Source organism: Poecilia mexicana, unplaced genomic scaffold (assembly GCF_051168715.1).
Source record: "Poecilia mexicana isolate PSO_F unplaced genomic scaffold, ASM5116871v1 scaffold_17, whole genome shotgun sequence".
NCBI classification, from domain to species: Eukaryota; Metazoa; Chordata; class Actinopteri; order Cyprinodontiformes; family Poeciliidae; genus Poecilia; species Poecilia mexicana.
The window spans coordinates 25367166-25383600 of NW_028263386.1; the positions used below are offsets into that span (position 1 = coordinate 25367166).

Sequence of the window (16435 nt, forward strand, 5' to 3'; positions counted from 1 at the left end):
TAATAATATAGGGTGTGCGTTAGGGCTGACAGGATTATTTGTGATTAATCGATTATTGAAATAACTCAACTAATTTAGTTTATAAGTCTATTAAGTCACTGAAGTTTTTTTTGTTTGTTTGTTTTTTTTACCAGTCATTCAACTATTCAAAAAAACATTTCAAATACATCATTTATAACCTTAATGAATGGAGATCAACTTTTCTCTGCCAATGTTCTTTTCCAACCAGGCATTAAATCAGTAATTGACCCTGGTTAGTGAAACAAAACATTAATAATTTTAATAGGACTTTTAATCATCATTAATCAAGGCTAATGAAAACTATTGTGATAATTTCTTCCACACAAAACCTTTATTTGTCCTTCTAGTTTTAAAATCCATGCTTATTAATGAGGTTCATGTTGCAAATTCGCATAACAATTTCCAATAAATCTGCATATTACGGTGTCAGACTGAGTTTATAGACACAAGACGGCTATTATTCTGGACTTTTTTATTCATCGGGCTAAATTATTGAAGATGATTATGACGGTGAACTCGGATATGAATTTCGGTTGAGCCATCTGACATTTAACAAATGAAGTATGTTTCCACTCATCTCTATCCTGGAGTCAAAGGTCCAATTTTTTTTTTTTTTTTTTTTTTTTTTTTTTACAGATTTTTATATATTGTCATTTCCCTTGAGAAGCTGTCTGAACAATTTTATACAGAAACATTTTCACATAATTTATCAGATCAAGTTGTGATGCACAGAAATTCAGGACTTTACATATCCAGACTTAACCGAACCACAAGAACATGAAGAATATTGTGATGTTTTCAGTTACCTAAGAGTCATTTTTACAGCAAATATTCTGTAAATCACATGCGTTGGTAAAGGAGCTATGTAGCAGACTAGTCATAATGTTCTATAAGGGGTTCCTTATTGCCGTTTTTTTGCGTTGTACATTTTTATCATTATCGAAATATTCCAAATAGAGTAATAAATTTATTATCTGTCTTTCAGCTTCATGTACTGGTCAGACTGGGGCACACGAGCCAAGATAGAGAAGGCTGGGATGAACGGAGTGGATCGGCAGGTTCTGGTGTCTGAAAACATTGAATGGCCCAATGGCATTACTCTGGGTAAGTGGGGACAATAAAATTAGATTAAAGGGGCAATACTGTGCTGAATACACTTTTTTGAGCTTTACATCAAGTTACAATGTTATTCCCTTATCAAAAACATACCTGGAGTGTTGCCTTGATTCTTTCATGTTTGTTTGAGAAATCCTTTAATCATTCAGCTATGCAAAACGCCTGGGTGAGCCTAGCCCCGCCTTCAAGGCACAGTTTCAACGCTTTTAAGTTTTTGCTTCACAGAACAATGCCCCTCTTTCTCATCCTGTGGGTCCCCCAATCAGCTCCTTCAGACTAGCCAGCAGCAATTAGCAAACACCTGGTGGAACTGTGTGTCAGCTGAACTCGTTATACGAGCTACTTCTCAGTGGAAAGCTTGTAAAAACGTTGTTAAAGGGTTCATAGAGGAGAAATATTGTGATGACTTCCTGAAGGTAGAGTTTCATAAAGAGAAGGATTTTTTTTAAAGAGACAGAGGCTCAATTTCAATGCATTATATTAAAAGGCTACTTTCTTTTAAGTCATATTTAATATATAGAGCATTTTTCTAACATCTGAGTTGCTTGATTGTACTATAAAATGGCCCTGTGTGCCTGGAACATACATAATGCTGCCCCTTTAAGAAAAATACTTTTACTTTGAAATTATATTTGAAGTGTTTTGGATCCGTAAATCTCTGTGTGTTGTGTAACACTGACAATCTGACATTTAAAAAAAAAAAAGTAATCAATTCCAACCAAAGGGATTTGTCGGTCGGAGTACATGAAGGCTTACCACAGAGACGATCAATTTCTGTTGAGTCTGGGGAAAGATCTCCCTCCTTCCTCCTCCTCCTTCCCCCTCCTCCCTCCTCCCTCCTCCCTTCTCCTTCTGCTCCTCCTCCTCCGTCTCCTCCTCCTCCTAATGTGAGTCTGTGTTTTCCCCAGATGTAGCCAACCGGCGCCTCTACTGGGTCGACTCCAAACTGCATCTCATAGCTAGTGTGGACCTGAATGGAGCTCACCGGAGAACACACATGTCCTCTGCAGAGAGACTGGGACACCCCTACGCTCTTGCTGTCTTCGAGGTTTGTGTGTTGCTTCTCAGATTAATTTGCAATCGATTTTAAAGATTTTCTCCTCCCACATTTTATCACATCTTCAAATTTTCAAAAAAAAAAAAAAAAAAAACCTCATAGGAGTGGTGTATTTGAATCCAAATCAATCCATTTAATTCAGCTTATTTCATGCTCAGTTGGTGGGTGTCCATATTTTTAGCCCTTTGTCTCGTCTCCTTGTTGCTTTCATTGGCTTTGCATACCAAATAAGAAGTAGAGATGATTCCGAAGGAGAATGCACACTTCTCTTTTTGGTCACCAGCCAAGTCTGTTGTGTGCATGTGATGAATCAAGGCCTTCAGAGGAAATAAATCCAATCAAGACTCTTCATGCCTGTGAGTAAAACCCGCTGTAGTTTCCAGAAGAGTTGCCTCTGCAGCAAATGTAGAATCATCCCTCAGAGGGGTTCCTCCCATGGACCGAGTCTCTGTAAGACTACAGGTAGAGACAAATCCTCTTTACTTTAAAATGCTTCTCTGAGAAGGGAGCACATTTGTTGACACCGCTGGTAAAGATATATGAAAAGTGTTCAAATAAATTCATCTTTTATTGCAGTAGCATAATCTCGCAGAGGAAATTCCCCCCCCACTCCATTAAGACATAAACAAGGCGTCGCCTGCGAGCTAGCTCAGGCAGTCAATTCAACCCGTGATCTTTCACACATTCTGAAGCTTTCCCCTCCAGTTTGGATGAACTGTTTAAGCCGCAAAGCGTATCATGTCTTCCTACTGCCGGTTTTTGCTGGGTTATCTGCAGCTCTGGCACCCCTCTTGGGCTGCAAGGATAGAGACCCTTTCCTCACTTCCTGATATGTGAAATCATGTCCAGGAGGTAGAGATGCGCTCATCACGCCATAATATGAGCAGCGTGACCAGGGAGTGATGAAATCTGGACTTAGACATTCTGAGTATTTCACTGTATTGGCGTTTAATGGTTTATTTAAATTAGAGATGCACTGATACAAAAATTTGACAGTTATATTGCTATTAATATTACTCTTATGGCCGATAACCAATATTTACTGGTACTGTATTGTTTATTTATTCTCTGCTTCAGTTAAACTACCCATAATCCAGTGCTGCATCGCTCTCACCGTCTCATGACCAAACAAAATATCACACGACCAACTTTCTTCCCTTTCCCTCCAGCAGTAAATGGTAACAAGATGGAAATAAATATTGGTTGTTAATATCGGCTGGACTCTAAAAGCAGGAAGCAAGCTATAGCGCAGGGCATTCTGGGTAAAAACAACCATAGAAATGAAAGAGTCTTGTGCTAGTGGGAGAAATGACTTGAGGTCTTTTACCAACGACAAAAGACAAAATCCTGAAAGTGCTAAAAACTGACGCCACTCCATTTTGGTTTACATTTTATGCGGAAGGCGATAGCACTCAGTGTTTTCATCTTCAGAGGTTTTCGTGTCTTTTCCTTCAGTAGTTCTTGGTGCAGCGCCACCACAGGCGAGGTGGGGGATGACAGGTTATTCAGTTATTTTGTGTGAAGCCAAACCACGCTAGCTGAAAATGTAACATATGTTGCAAATTTGTCTATCAGGTGTAAAAATGCTGTAAGTTACTATTAATTTTTTTGTAATTTTTAGTAATCAATGACTTCCTGTTTCCCTGGGGTATAAATAAGACGTGACACAGAAGCCCATTTCTTGTAGCCATTTGCCACGAGGCTTGATGGTAAAGGAGATCAAACTAAATCAACCGCAAGCTGCACCAAAAAGTGCCATCTTTTTGTCACCAAGTCTCCATAGGGACCGTTAAAAACTAATTAAATTTTCTGTTCTACCATCACAAATAGAAACATGTGGAGTTGCTAAAAGATGGTGCTTTTAAGCAATACCCGGTCCAGGTATTTTTAGAGTGCAACAACGGAGGAATGTGTGGACGAGCACCTGGCGACTGCTGATAGTCAGCCAGACAGAGGCAGTAATGCGATGCATGCGACAGGCACCACTCAATATTGCTGGGCTGGTGTGTTTCCAGCATGCTGAACAAGAGAGTCACCTTGTAGTCACAACAGGCCAGAGTGAAGCCAGGCATCGATTATGTCTTGTACTACAGGGAATTTATCATAATTTTACTAAGTACCATCACAGTGCCAGCTGAACCAGGAGAATAGAAAATTGGCAGGGTTTTATTTGAAGCAGCCAAAACAACATTTAAAAAGAGGATGAGGTAATTTCATTTTACAATGTTATTTGATTATTAAAAAAACGGTATATGAGTGGGAAGCAACCTGATGATGTGCTGTGTTTGACAAACACAGAGCTCCATCCTGTCAGTGTTCAAAGTTTACTTTTAAGGAAGCATCGCAAACAAAAGCTTTCTTCAGTGAAACTTATTAAGCTTAAGATTTTTGTGTCTGATTCTGTCATTTTGTTTCACTTAATATCTAACAATGAAACCACTTGCTTTGTTTTTACAGTTTATACTGCTCTGATGAACTGTTTTGTTCTCGGATCAGGACTCCTAACAGCTTGTAGTCTAAGGTATTATCTGGACCTTTTAATTGGTTAACTAAAGGTAATTTCAGAGGAATCATAAAGCCTCTCATAACTAAACAATATTTGCACAAATTCATAAACCAGTCCATAAAACAAAGCAATGCACTTTCTTCTAGATATCAAACAAACGCAACCAAAATTAAGTGGCAATGTTAAATATTTAGGTACAAGTTTGGAGCGCCCTGATTGTGGAGTACCACTTGTTGCTTTGACTAAGAACCAACCGTAACCAAAGTAACCTGGGCGTCATAAATGTCCTTTCAGGAAATATTCATTTTTCTGAATGTAAAACTGTCAGAACATCTAAATGAGAACTGAAGATGAGAAATGAAGGTCATAAAATCTGTGTAATCTATCTACAGGCTCTTTCTGGGAATATGCTTCCTGTACAACGCTTGTAAAAATATCTGAACCTTAGGAGTTACAATGGTTCGAACTTCACCAGCTCTGTGAGCGCAAACATGAGACTAAGATGTGTTTGCAAGTAGTGAACTGTGTTTTGGAATTTACCCCAATTACAATGTTTTGGCTGCTGTCCCGAGGTCACGGTTACACTGACAAGAACAACTTTTCATTTTTATCACCCGTGCTGCAGGATCGGATCTACTGGACCGACAGAGACAAGGCAGCAGTTTTTATGGCCAATCGGTTAACCGGTCAGGATATCCAGGCTCTGGCTGAAAACCTCAACGATCCCCATGACATTGTGGTTTTCCACCAGCTCCGACAGCCGCCAGGTGTGTGTTCAGTCTGTGCGAGGCCCGTGGGTGTGTAGAAATGAGCTCATAATCAAACTCAACCACGTTTTCTCTTGGTGCCTAAAAAGTGCTGACCACTTCAGAACAGGCATCCGAAGGACGGAGACAAGGATACATTTGAACCGTGTAAATCCTTGCTGTCTTTATGTTAACCTCAAGATCTTTTTGCCTCTCACTCATTTCTATTTTCAGGTCCAGACAGCTGTAATCTGGGCAGTGTAGCCAATGGGGGTTGCGAGTACTTATGCCTTAAAGCACCGCAGATCACCGAACATTCTCCCAAATACACTTGTGCGTGTCCAGATGGACAGGACTTGGGGCCTGATATGAGGGGCTGCGTGCCAGGTGAGGGTCTCAGGGCCTGCATGGTTTTGTTGGGTACAAAAAAGATCCTGCTGTATACATGGCTATCACCTAGAGCAGCGATTCCCTACTGGAGTGGATTCTGCAGAGCTCGTGTCAAAAACTATGCTTTTAAAATATCTCAAATTTATGTATCTAAAATAAAAACCTTAAAATGTCTTGAATTAATTAGAAAAACTGTGAGTCAGCCTTAAATATGTTAATCACAGGCCTTAAATTTTGTGGTGGCAGGAATACTTAATCTCATATATTTTATGTAGTTTATTTTCGGTAACTAACTGCTAACATACTAGCATGTCTCTTTGGCACAGTTTTTTGCATCAATCATGGATAAGTGCAAATTTATCACCTGCTTGGTGGACGACATTCGTCTTTGCTACTGGCTCACTTTTGTTGCAACCCATACCATGCTACGTTCATTTTGTGCAACAAAGCTCGGTACTACTACTATATAAATATGCAGTTTTCTTTTGTACATTTCTACCGTGAAACAGATCTTAAATTTAGTTTGTAATGCTCTTGAAAAGGTCTTAAAAAGTCTTAAATCTGAGGTGGTGAAACCTGCAGAAACACTGCTAATGCCAAAGAGATTGTCAACATACATACTATAAAAACAACAGTTAAATGAGTAGTGATAGTGTGGATTGCAAGCCTGGGTTCTACTGGTGAAGAAAGAAGCAGGGTTGTTGATCTCCAGTCCTCAAGGTCCAAAATTCTTCGGCTTTTAGATGAAAACTCCTTCAGCATACCCAAATCCAATAACTAGGACATTAGTAGGACTTTTGCAGAACTTAACTGCATGCAGAGGACTTTATTTGTTCTTTTTATTCAGGTGTTTTGGACCAAGGACACAGCTAAGACCTGGAGTTCAATACCCAATGATCTTATTTTTACATCTTAATCTGTATTTTACATAATCTTTGTTCAATGTAGAATAATCCAGTTCTGGTTAGATCTTTCAAAGTTTACATTTTGAACAAGAAACTGCCAGATGCAGTCCAATGAAAAACTGAAATAACCTTTTAGTTTACCACCGATGGGAAGATCTTAAGCAGATATTGACGTCATTGTCAGAAGGAGCTAAGGAGGGATTAGCCAGGGATTCCCACAGTGCTAAGAATATTTTTTCATTCCAGGGCCTACTTCCTTATGTCAAAATAAAAGTCTCCAACAGATTAAAACACTCACTTTCGTATTAACGACTCGTACTAATAGATGAGATCTGGATTGTGGTTGGCAAGTCAGAGTTTTATGTGATGAGGAATATTGTGGTGTGTTATTATTATCGTCACACTCAAAATGTTCTTGGCATTTGTTTTTATAGATCCTGCTCAAAAATTGGGAGTACCTCAAGACTTCACAATGTTTTTGTAAACTTAAGTTTAAGATTTGTTTATTTGAATATAGTAAACATCTCTAGATCAAATCTCTAGCTTTGATTTAACTTTCCTCTTAGCAGCGCCGAGGGACGACATGACAGCGAGATCGCCACCTGCCTTAGAATTTACACCTGACGTCAGAGAAACTGACGCCAGAGGCATCGCTCCTTCCTCAGGAGGAGTCTCGCAGGCAGACGACATCCCCTACTTGAGCACCGCTCCATCTGCTTCTCCCGAGTTTCTCACGCCACTCAGTACGCTGCAGCCTCTGTCATCGCAGGTGTCTGAATCACTGGGCTCCCACTCCACAGCCACGGCCATGGTCATCTCAACCACGTCTGCAGGGGACAGCAGTGTCTCCCAACACTGTGAGTGTGCAGTCTTCGATCAGGGCTGAAATGATTAATCGAATCAATCGTGATTAATCAATTATCAGAATAATCGTCAGCTATTTTAGTCATTGATTAGTCGTCAGTTGGCTTATACGTACTCTGACTATAGAACCCCTCAAGTGGCATTTTTAGCTTCATTTAATTCAAGTTCTGTAAAATAAATAAATAAAATCTCCCGCTAACTACTATCCAGTTATTAATCCAAAACAATTAATCAACAGTAGACAATATTTTTTTTTAGATGCAAATGATTAAGCGTTCACAGAAGGAATGTTGTTATTGCATTTTGCGCAATGTTTGTTTTATTTAAAACAAATTATGCCAATTTGTTTTAAATAAAACAAATTTAACTCATTTACTGTCTTTGTAATATTGTGTAAAAATGGCTGAAGTGGTTACATAAAAAATGTGTTAAATGTGCCATATTTTCTGTCCAATTTATTGATTAATCAATTAATCGTCAAAAATAACCAATTACTAAAATAATTGTTAGTTGCCGCCCTAATTGGGATTAAAGAAAACTGTTGAGTTGCATCTACTTCCTGTTGGGAACATGGCTAGCGATCTCGTCTTGACTGTAATGAGGACATTAAAGTGGGGAATCTACAAGCCTCAGCCACCGACGATAGGAATAATTGTCACCTTGAAAATTATGCCGTTCTCCTCATAAAACTGTGCTTTATGTGGGTGGAGATGGTGGGGGGGGTCGCATATCTGGAAGGAAATTTGTGTTGGGGCATAAATGCTTGCCTCATAAGTGTGTTAGTAAGTACTGCATGTAGAATGCAAATTTTGCTCTAATGCAGTTATACGGAGCCTGTATGTATGAAGATGCAGAAGGTCGGGGGTGTCTCAAAGTCACACTCTGGCAAATACCGAGCTCTGCATCCTTTACATTCCTTTTTCTTTTTTTTTTTTTCTCCCTCCGCCCTCTTTTCCACCGCTGTCTCTCTTTGTAAAACACTCACGGCCATTAACGCATGGTCACCCACTTCTCGCCTCCCTGTTTTATCGCCTCTCTCCTCCACCGTCTCGACCCTTCCTCGACGCGCTGCTTATCTCACGCTTTTTATATCTTACCTGCCTTCTTTCTTTTTGTTCTCTTTATCACGGCTGCCTTTTCATCCCATCACTCTTACACCATGTAATTTCTCATTCCTTCTCTCTCCCCAGCTGGTGGCGAGAACTTCGTTCTGGGTGAGAACCTGACGGTGGCCGTTCTGGGCGTTGTCATTCCTATCGGTAAGCTGGATGCAGCCTCTGTTTTCTGTGTTTGTCTGGTTACAGAAAAACCGTTTGGCCTCATGTACAGAGCCTTGCAAAAATATTCAAACCTTTTGGACTTGTTCACATTTTTCTCACATTGCATCCTCAAACTTCAATGTTGTTCTATTGGTATTTTATTACATAGATCACTAAGGAGTAGCACGTAACCAGAAAATGTTATGTAGGCTTTAAAATTTTTTGCAAATTAAAAGTCTCTCTCTTCCCGATCAACTCATTCAGACTAGCCAGAAGTGATTAGTAACTGTGTATGTCCTGGACTCTTTATACGAGCTGCTTCTCAGTGCAGCACTGGTAAAAATGTTGTCAAAGAGTTAATGGAGGAGTCATGTTGTGATGACTTCCTGAACGTGCAGACTTTCTTAAAGAGACAGAGATCAAATTTGAAGGTGCTAAATTACTAATTTAAATTACTAATTACATATTTCTTTTGAGTCATATTTGATATTTAAAGTATTTTATAACAACTGAAGGTAACAAATTTTCTTGATTGTTCACACAAAATGATTCTGTGTGGCTAGAAAACGCATTTTCATCAGAAAATGGAAGAAAATGTTAGAATACATTTCTATTCATTGCACTTGAGTCGTCTTTCTCTAACAATGGCTGCAATTCTTGTAATTCTTCACTAAACGTCACAAACTAAGTCAAATTGGACGGAAGTAATTTGAGCAAGTTTTTTTTTTTTCATGCCCAAGATTATTATTTGGATTTATGTCTGGGCTTTAACTGGTCCAGATTAACTCATTGATGTGCCTAGATCCGGCTGTGTTCAGTGTTAACCTGCTGGAACAGGAACTTCATCCCCAGTTTCAAGTCTTTTGCTGTTCCTCTGTATTTAGCTCCATCCATGTTCCCTTCAACTCAAACCAGCTTCCTGCTCCTGCAAGAAAAACACACCCACAGCATGATTCTGCCTCCACCATGTTTCATCACAGACACGGTGTGTTCTGATTGCTGCATACTGTTAGTTTTCCTCCACACTTACCGTAAATTTTGGTGTTTAATTTTGGTGTCGTCTTAGCAGTTGTGTTGGTCCATCACATAAAATCCCAATAAAATACACTGGTTTGTAGTGGTGGTATAAACATGTGAAAATTGTGATGGATATTTATACCTTTGCAAGACTCTGCACATGTACTGTGTTACCCTGATGTATAAGGTTCCTGCTTGTTGAGTCCGTCACACATTCACAGCTGTGCACTGGAGGAATGAATGCTTGTCTACAAGTCCTCCTCTCTTTTCATTTTTTATGTATTTGTTATTCTTGTCATTGTGCATCATTCACCTTCTACTGCACTGTTTTGTGGGGGATGCTTTGGCAAGCATTCCTTGCTAAAGCATTGTAGTTTTCAAACTTTAATGAGGAGTAATAATAATTGAAGATAAGAAAAACAGCAAATACCTTTGAAACTACCTTTAATTGTTAGAATTTCAAAGTTCTACCTACTTATGAGTAGTTCATGAACTAAAACACTTGTGGCTCCATCAGAAAGTCTGTGCTGGAAAATATCACACCTCAGACTAAATGTCAGGATACAGTTTGAAAGATTTTTAATAATATGGAGAATTTGGCTAATAAATAACTAAACTGCTCAGCTAGCCAATACGCTAAAAGAGGAAATTCTATTCAATCAGCCACTAGGCTGAGCTACATCCAGCTCATGGTTACATTTGTAGTCATAACTCAGAAATTTTAACTTACCAGTTGGAAAAAGTTGGACTTCCTACTCGGAAAGTTGGAGAAACCCAGACTAACCCCCGTCAGGATTTTTCAGTGTTCCAATATGGCCGCTCCTTCTACAGTAGTACGCTGTGGTGGAAACCTGTTTATTTTACAAATACACATGCAAGAGTGCATCTAAAATCAATGGTACCTTTACTGCCTGCAACTCTTAACTGAAAAAAAGTCACAGCGGTCTTGGCTTACGGAAAGTGAAGCATTTTAAAGGTTGTTCATCAGCAGTAATACTTGGCCATCGCCATGTCGAAGTCCAGGCTTCTTTGACTATGTTAACTGGAACACTTTTAACTCAGGTGTGACGTCAAAACCAGCATCACTGCCCTAAAAACACTGGGATAAGAGCCAAATGATTAACTGCAGGTCTGAGTCATTTAAAGGTGGCTACATCTGCTTGTTATACAGCTACAGTCTCTGGTAAATAACAGTGAATGAAGCTTTCTTCATTTTAACCCACAAAGGATTAAAATGGATCAGGAATCCCAAATATTGCTCACTGTTTGCTTAAGCAAAGCCACACAACTTAATTCATTTGCTACACCACATTGCTTTTGTTTTCTTATTTAATTGTGACTAAAAAGAAAAAAAGGAACAAAACATTTATTAATCATGGCTTATTTCCTTTAAAATGACAGACCTGATTTAAATCCGCTAGATATAAGGAAAATAAACATAATTCAGCTAAAAATATGACTTTATACCCAGTACATGCTTTAAGCTAAAACCTGATTCTGGACTAAATGAACTGGAACGAACTGAGTCAGCCTCCTTTTTCAGACGGACTTTTTCATTTTGTTCATAATAAAATCAGGTCACAGTACAGGTGGAGCAAACAAAAGGTGTTTATCAGCCGTGACAACTTTAACAGTGTTTTATTGGTTTGATTTAAAGCTGCAGTGTTAAATTACAATGAATATTTAACGGCAGATTTAATGTGATCATTAAATCAGGCATGTGAAGTTTCAGAATATCCTCATTAGTATCATCAGCTACTTTTCCTCATATCTGTTTGTGTAATAAAGACACTACATTTACAAAAAAATCATATTACAGATTATGTATTAAAATAACACGTTCCATTTTCCCTGACTTTTAAAGAAAAACAATCTTTAGTTTTAAACTGCAGTGTGTAACTTTTTAAAAAAAAATATTGCTACTTTTGCCATCTGAAGAAATGCAACGCTCCTGACCAAAAACAACCAATCAGAGGCAGGAGGAGGGTCTTAGTGCTGTCAATCAACCTCTTGTACTCACTGTGCATTGTGCTAATGTTGGAGAAACAACTTACCATTACAGGAAAAATGTTTATCCGCCATCATCAGTGGTCATGCTAACTAAGCTTAGCATTTACAACAGGCTATTTTAGCTGCAGCTTAGTTAAGGGTAGAGAGGAGGAGGATGAGCGGCGCCACACTGAGGGTGATTGACAGCGCTAAGGCCCGACTCCGGCCTCTGATTGGTTGTTTCTAGTAAGCACTGTGAGAAGGCAGAGGAGCTCAATTTTACAACAAATATATATGTGTGTATATATATATACATATATATATATATATATATATATATATATATATATATATATTTTTTTTTTTTAAATAAAAGTTACATACTACAACTGTAAGATGGCAAAATATTTTAATTTCCCATCCAAAATAAAAAGGTATATCTTCTTTGAAAGTGTCTCAGAGGATCCTTAAAACAAACACTCCCACTCTAAGCTTTAATGAGGGTTATTTAGAGTCTGTTTAGAGACTGTGAGAACTTGTGTGACTCATCTTTAGCCTATGCTGCACCACCCACCCACACACACGCGCACACACACACACACACACACACAGTCTCCATACCGCTCCCTCTTCCCTCTCTGTGTCCCCCATCCCGCATGCCTCCTCTTCTCCTCTCCGTGCCCGTCATCTCCCACCATGGACTCGTTCTGCCTTGTTAACGCTCCCCCTCCCTTCCCCGTGTCCCCTGCCGCTGTGTGTTAAACGCATGCAGTTCCTATCGTTGCCACAGTGGTGTTCGGCCTGGTCTGCGCCGGAGTCTACCTGGCGTGGCGGAACTGGCGCCGCAACTCCACCAAGAGCATGAACTTCGACAACCCGGTTTATCGCAAGACCACAGGTGAGGGCGAGGAAGACGAGATCCACATCGGGAGGACCGACGGCATGGGACACCACGTCCACCACCACCACCCGTACCCCCAAGGGGTCAGCATGGGCGTGGTGGGGGCTGGGGGCGGCACCTGCCCGCAGTTCATCGCCCTGCCTTTGGGGGGCAGCATGCCCGACGCGGGGACTCACTGGTACACGGAGCAGCCCATGCTCTCCACTGCAAAGTGAGGCAAAAGGACCTGCTTCTGGTGCAGCTTGGACGCTCAGGCACACGGTGAAGTCAGAATGAACTTGGACTAAGTTTACCGAAGGGATGAACGACATATCATAGTTTCATTCAGCCACACACACACACAGAGCCATGTCATGTTTCATATAAACCGAGAATGAGAAAGAAAAATTAGGGAATGAAATCTGTTTTTCCTCCAGTAGATTCTGGTAGTTAAGTAATCAGGTGGTGCAGACGCGCTCCCAACGCTGGAAAATCAAGTCAAACTCTCCATTTTAAACTTTTTCATTGACAACCGTGTGCATCTGAAGCTGCAAAAAGGTGCCGGGCTTGAGCATCCGTTTCGTCCTTGACGTGTTAGTTTGAGTTTTGTGTTACTCCTGGTTGGCGGCAGCGCTCTGGGACAGCTACTAAAGAAAGAGGAGCTGTTAAACTGGGGCAGCCAGTGGAGACAATCTGTTGGGATCAATCCCAGATGCTGTTTCTGGAGACACCTGGTGTCGTACACATTTTTTCCTGGATCAGTTTGTCCAGTTCAGAGCTTCATGATTTTGGTTGAACACTGTCAGTTTTGAGTATTTCTCTTATTTAGTGAAGAGAGTTGGAAGAGTCTTCTGTGAGCATAAAGGTGCAAGTCAGGCTTCCTCTTCTTCTTCTTCTTCTTTTAGTAGCTTGTTTTAGATGTTAAATGGTCTGAGAAAAGCAATAGGCTGCAGATAGCAGCCAGTTGAGGTGTTTTGTGGTTTATGGAAATCGCTGAGTGGTAATGATTTCATTTGACAACCCACTTTTGACTGTGACACACACACATACACTCCACCTGCCGTGCAGCGGTATCAGATTCCCGTTGTTTTCCAGAGGGGGTGGAGGGGGACAAGGACGAGGTGCAGTTTGCTCTCTGCAAACACAAGCAGCATGCAACCAACCGACATCGCCACCGTTCATTGTTCCACACGAGACTCTCTCACTCACACACTCACTGCACAGTCGATTCCACTGCTACTGTTATTTGAGTGGACAGTTTGGGACAGGAGGCCCAGCTGGTTTCTGCTTTGGGAGAGAAATAAACCTGTCATATTATGTTACCACGAATGTGAAAAGAAAAATCGGACTCCCATGTAGTGCGGCGTGGCGTCTGCCGGTGAACACGTTTCACGCCGGTTTATACAGATCACCTGGAAATTCCCCCGTGTGTGTGCTCATCGAAATGCATGTGTGCCAATTGTCCATTGCACAGCCATATTTGAAACTGTTTTTTGGATGCTATTTGTTGCACAACCCTCTTAGAATGCCTTCTGGTACTGTGTTTCTCATGGAGAAAGAAGGTGTGTGTGTGTGTGTGTGTGTGTGTGTGTGTGTGTGTGTGTGTGTGTGTGTGTGTTTGCACGTGTGTTGACCTTTGTGTGTATTGGTGAGCGAGTGTGCGTGTGTCGGCAGAAAAGCTTTGAGGGTGCTTTTGGACTCATTGGGTTGTAAATACCTTTTCATAACGTTTTTTGATAATGTATAATTCTGTAAAAGAAGAGCTGTATATAAGATTTTAGATAAAGTGTTGACACCTATATTAATTTATTTGTATGAAGAAAGCACTGTTTTTTTCTTCCCTGATTGTTTAAAATCAGAGTTATCCACCAAAGTGGTTCGTTTTAGTTGGTGTTTCTTGCTGTGTCGTTTAGCCTCATTTTTGTGTGAAAACCTTATTTTTTCTTAGCCTTTATATAATATTAAGAGGCTCCACACCCTCCACCCAAAAAGAATTTTTAAAAAATCCACATTGGTGGAACATTTTTAAGCCCAATGTCAGTGAGAACGTTGCTTTGTATTTATTTGTGCCTTTTTTTGTTTACACTTTCATATTAACCTTGTGTTTTTGTTTTTTGTTATTTTTATTTCATGAAAAAAAGTCAGCCAATTGCTGTACGTCTAAAACTGAACTGTACTGAGGACAAATTGGTTCTGTGTTTTTTCCATAACTGATTAGTTTAAATATCTCTTTTTCTTGTTATATAAAATCTGACAAACACAAGTCTGCAGTTTCTCTCTTATTTTTTCCTATGTAAGACAATTTCCTTGTCACTTTATATGAAGAAACATAGAAAGGATTATTATTTTGTGTAACAATGAGTCAAATTAACAGTGGGTTACTCTGAGTGGTGTGATGATCTAGTAGGGGAAAAAGCTGGTGCATCATAATTTAGCAGAAATCAGATCATCCACCAGAATATTCTCAGAATTTGTTTTTCAATTTAAATTTTGTCACAGGTGTTCATTCAAAATTAACCAGGCTTCCCACAGAGCTCTTTGCCTAAAGTAGCAAATGATACACGACTTTAAATTATATTCATACATTAAATATTTTTATGTCTCATGATAAAATGTATTATTTCCTTAAATCTGAAACCTTGGTTTGTCATACTGTATTGTGGTTCCTTTATTAAAAATTAATAATCAAATTAACAGAAACAGTTTATCATCTCACCAAGCAGATTGGGATAAACAAATCCAGTGAGACTCTCTTCTTGATTCTGTTCTCTGTTTTTTAGTCTGATCCAGCATCAAAAGTTTGTCAATGAAAAGTGTTTTCCTCTGACACAGATTATCAAAACATTTCAGTGTAAAATCAAAACTAAAAACAAATGGTTATATTTCAGAGATGGAGCAAGATTTACCACTGTCTGGAACAACAGTTCAACCCAAGGTTGCTAAGGTCTTTAAGAAGAGGCAGCCCAAGAATGTGTTCAGTTTATTACCTTAAAGCTGCAGAAGGTGACTTTTAGCAAATATGCAAAAATACATTTCTATGAAACTTTCACAAAGTCCTGACAGTAGACTTTGTGACAGCCTACTGTCACAAACATTACTCCAACATTTCAGAAGGGTAATCTGAAAAAAAAGAGCTTTTCTGGCTCCTTCCAATGATCCTACTACCATTTACAGAAATGCACAACTCCTGGACAGAAACAACCAATCAGAGCCAGGAGGAAGGTCTTTGCAATGTCAATCATGCTTGTGTATGCCCTGCTCACATCCTTTCTCCATTTAATATGTTCTGTTGCACAAGATCAGTATTGCCTGTGTCCTGCAGCTATTTAAATATCTGAGAAACAACAAAACAATTAAAGTGCCAATTTCTTGACTTCAGTGCCGGCTCAGCTGTGGACTGTATGCTTGCTCAAATTTGAGCTAAGTATACAGTTCTTGACAGCAACCAAATGTACAAAAGGTCTGCAAAGTTCTATATCTTTGCCACAGGAAGCCGGTTTGTTAGGTCTCCACGCTACTGCTTTCAGCCAACATTACTCCTGACTTCATCGGCCAAGTTCTGAATCTACATATGAACTCGGAGACTTCAGCATCAAACATAATATGCTACAGATTAATCTCAGTTTGTTTTGTACAGTCACTACTGTCATTAGTAACTTTCAGCTGCATTCTAGCCAGTTTGTTT

The 16435-nt window shown here is 39.7% G+C and overlaps 1 protein-coding gene across 2 annotated transcripts in view; it reads left to right on the plus strand.

Annotated features, from left to right (window-relative positions):
- The window catches only part of LOC106921965 (low-density lipoprotein receptor-related protein 8-like), a 98103-nt gene extending 83090 nt beyond the window's left edge, over nt 1-15013 (plus strand). The window contains exons 12-18 of one of the 2 annotated variants that reach the window (XM_014994005.2): nt 1007-1125; nt 2046-2185; nt 5326-5467; nt 5681-5833; nt 7308-7598; nt 8796-8864; nt 12643-15013. In XM_014994005.2, the coding sequence (XP_014849491.1) occupies nt 1007-1125; nt 2046-2185; nt 5326-5467; nt 5681-5833; nt 7308-7598; nt 8796-8864; nt 12643-12986 (1258 nt within the window). In that variant the 3' untranslated portion in view covers nt 12987-15013. The remainder of the gene's footprint in view (nt 1-1006; nt 1126-2045; nt 2186-5325; nt 5468-5680; nt 5834-7307; nt 7599-8795; nt 8865-12642) is intronic. The other variant, XM_014994006.2, reaches the window with a different exon arrangement.
- The last annotated feature ends 1422 nt before the right edge of the window (nt 15014-16435 follow it).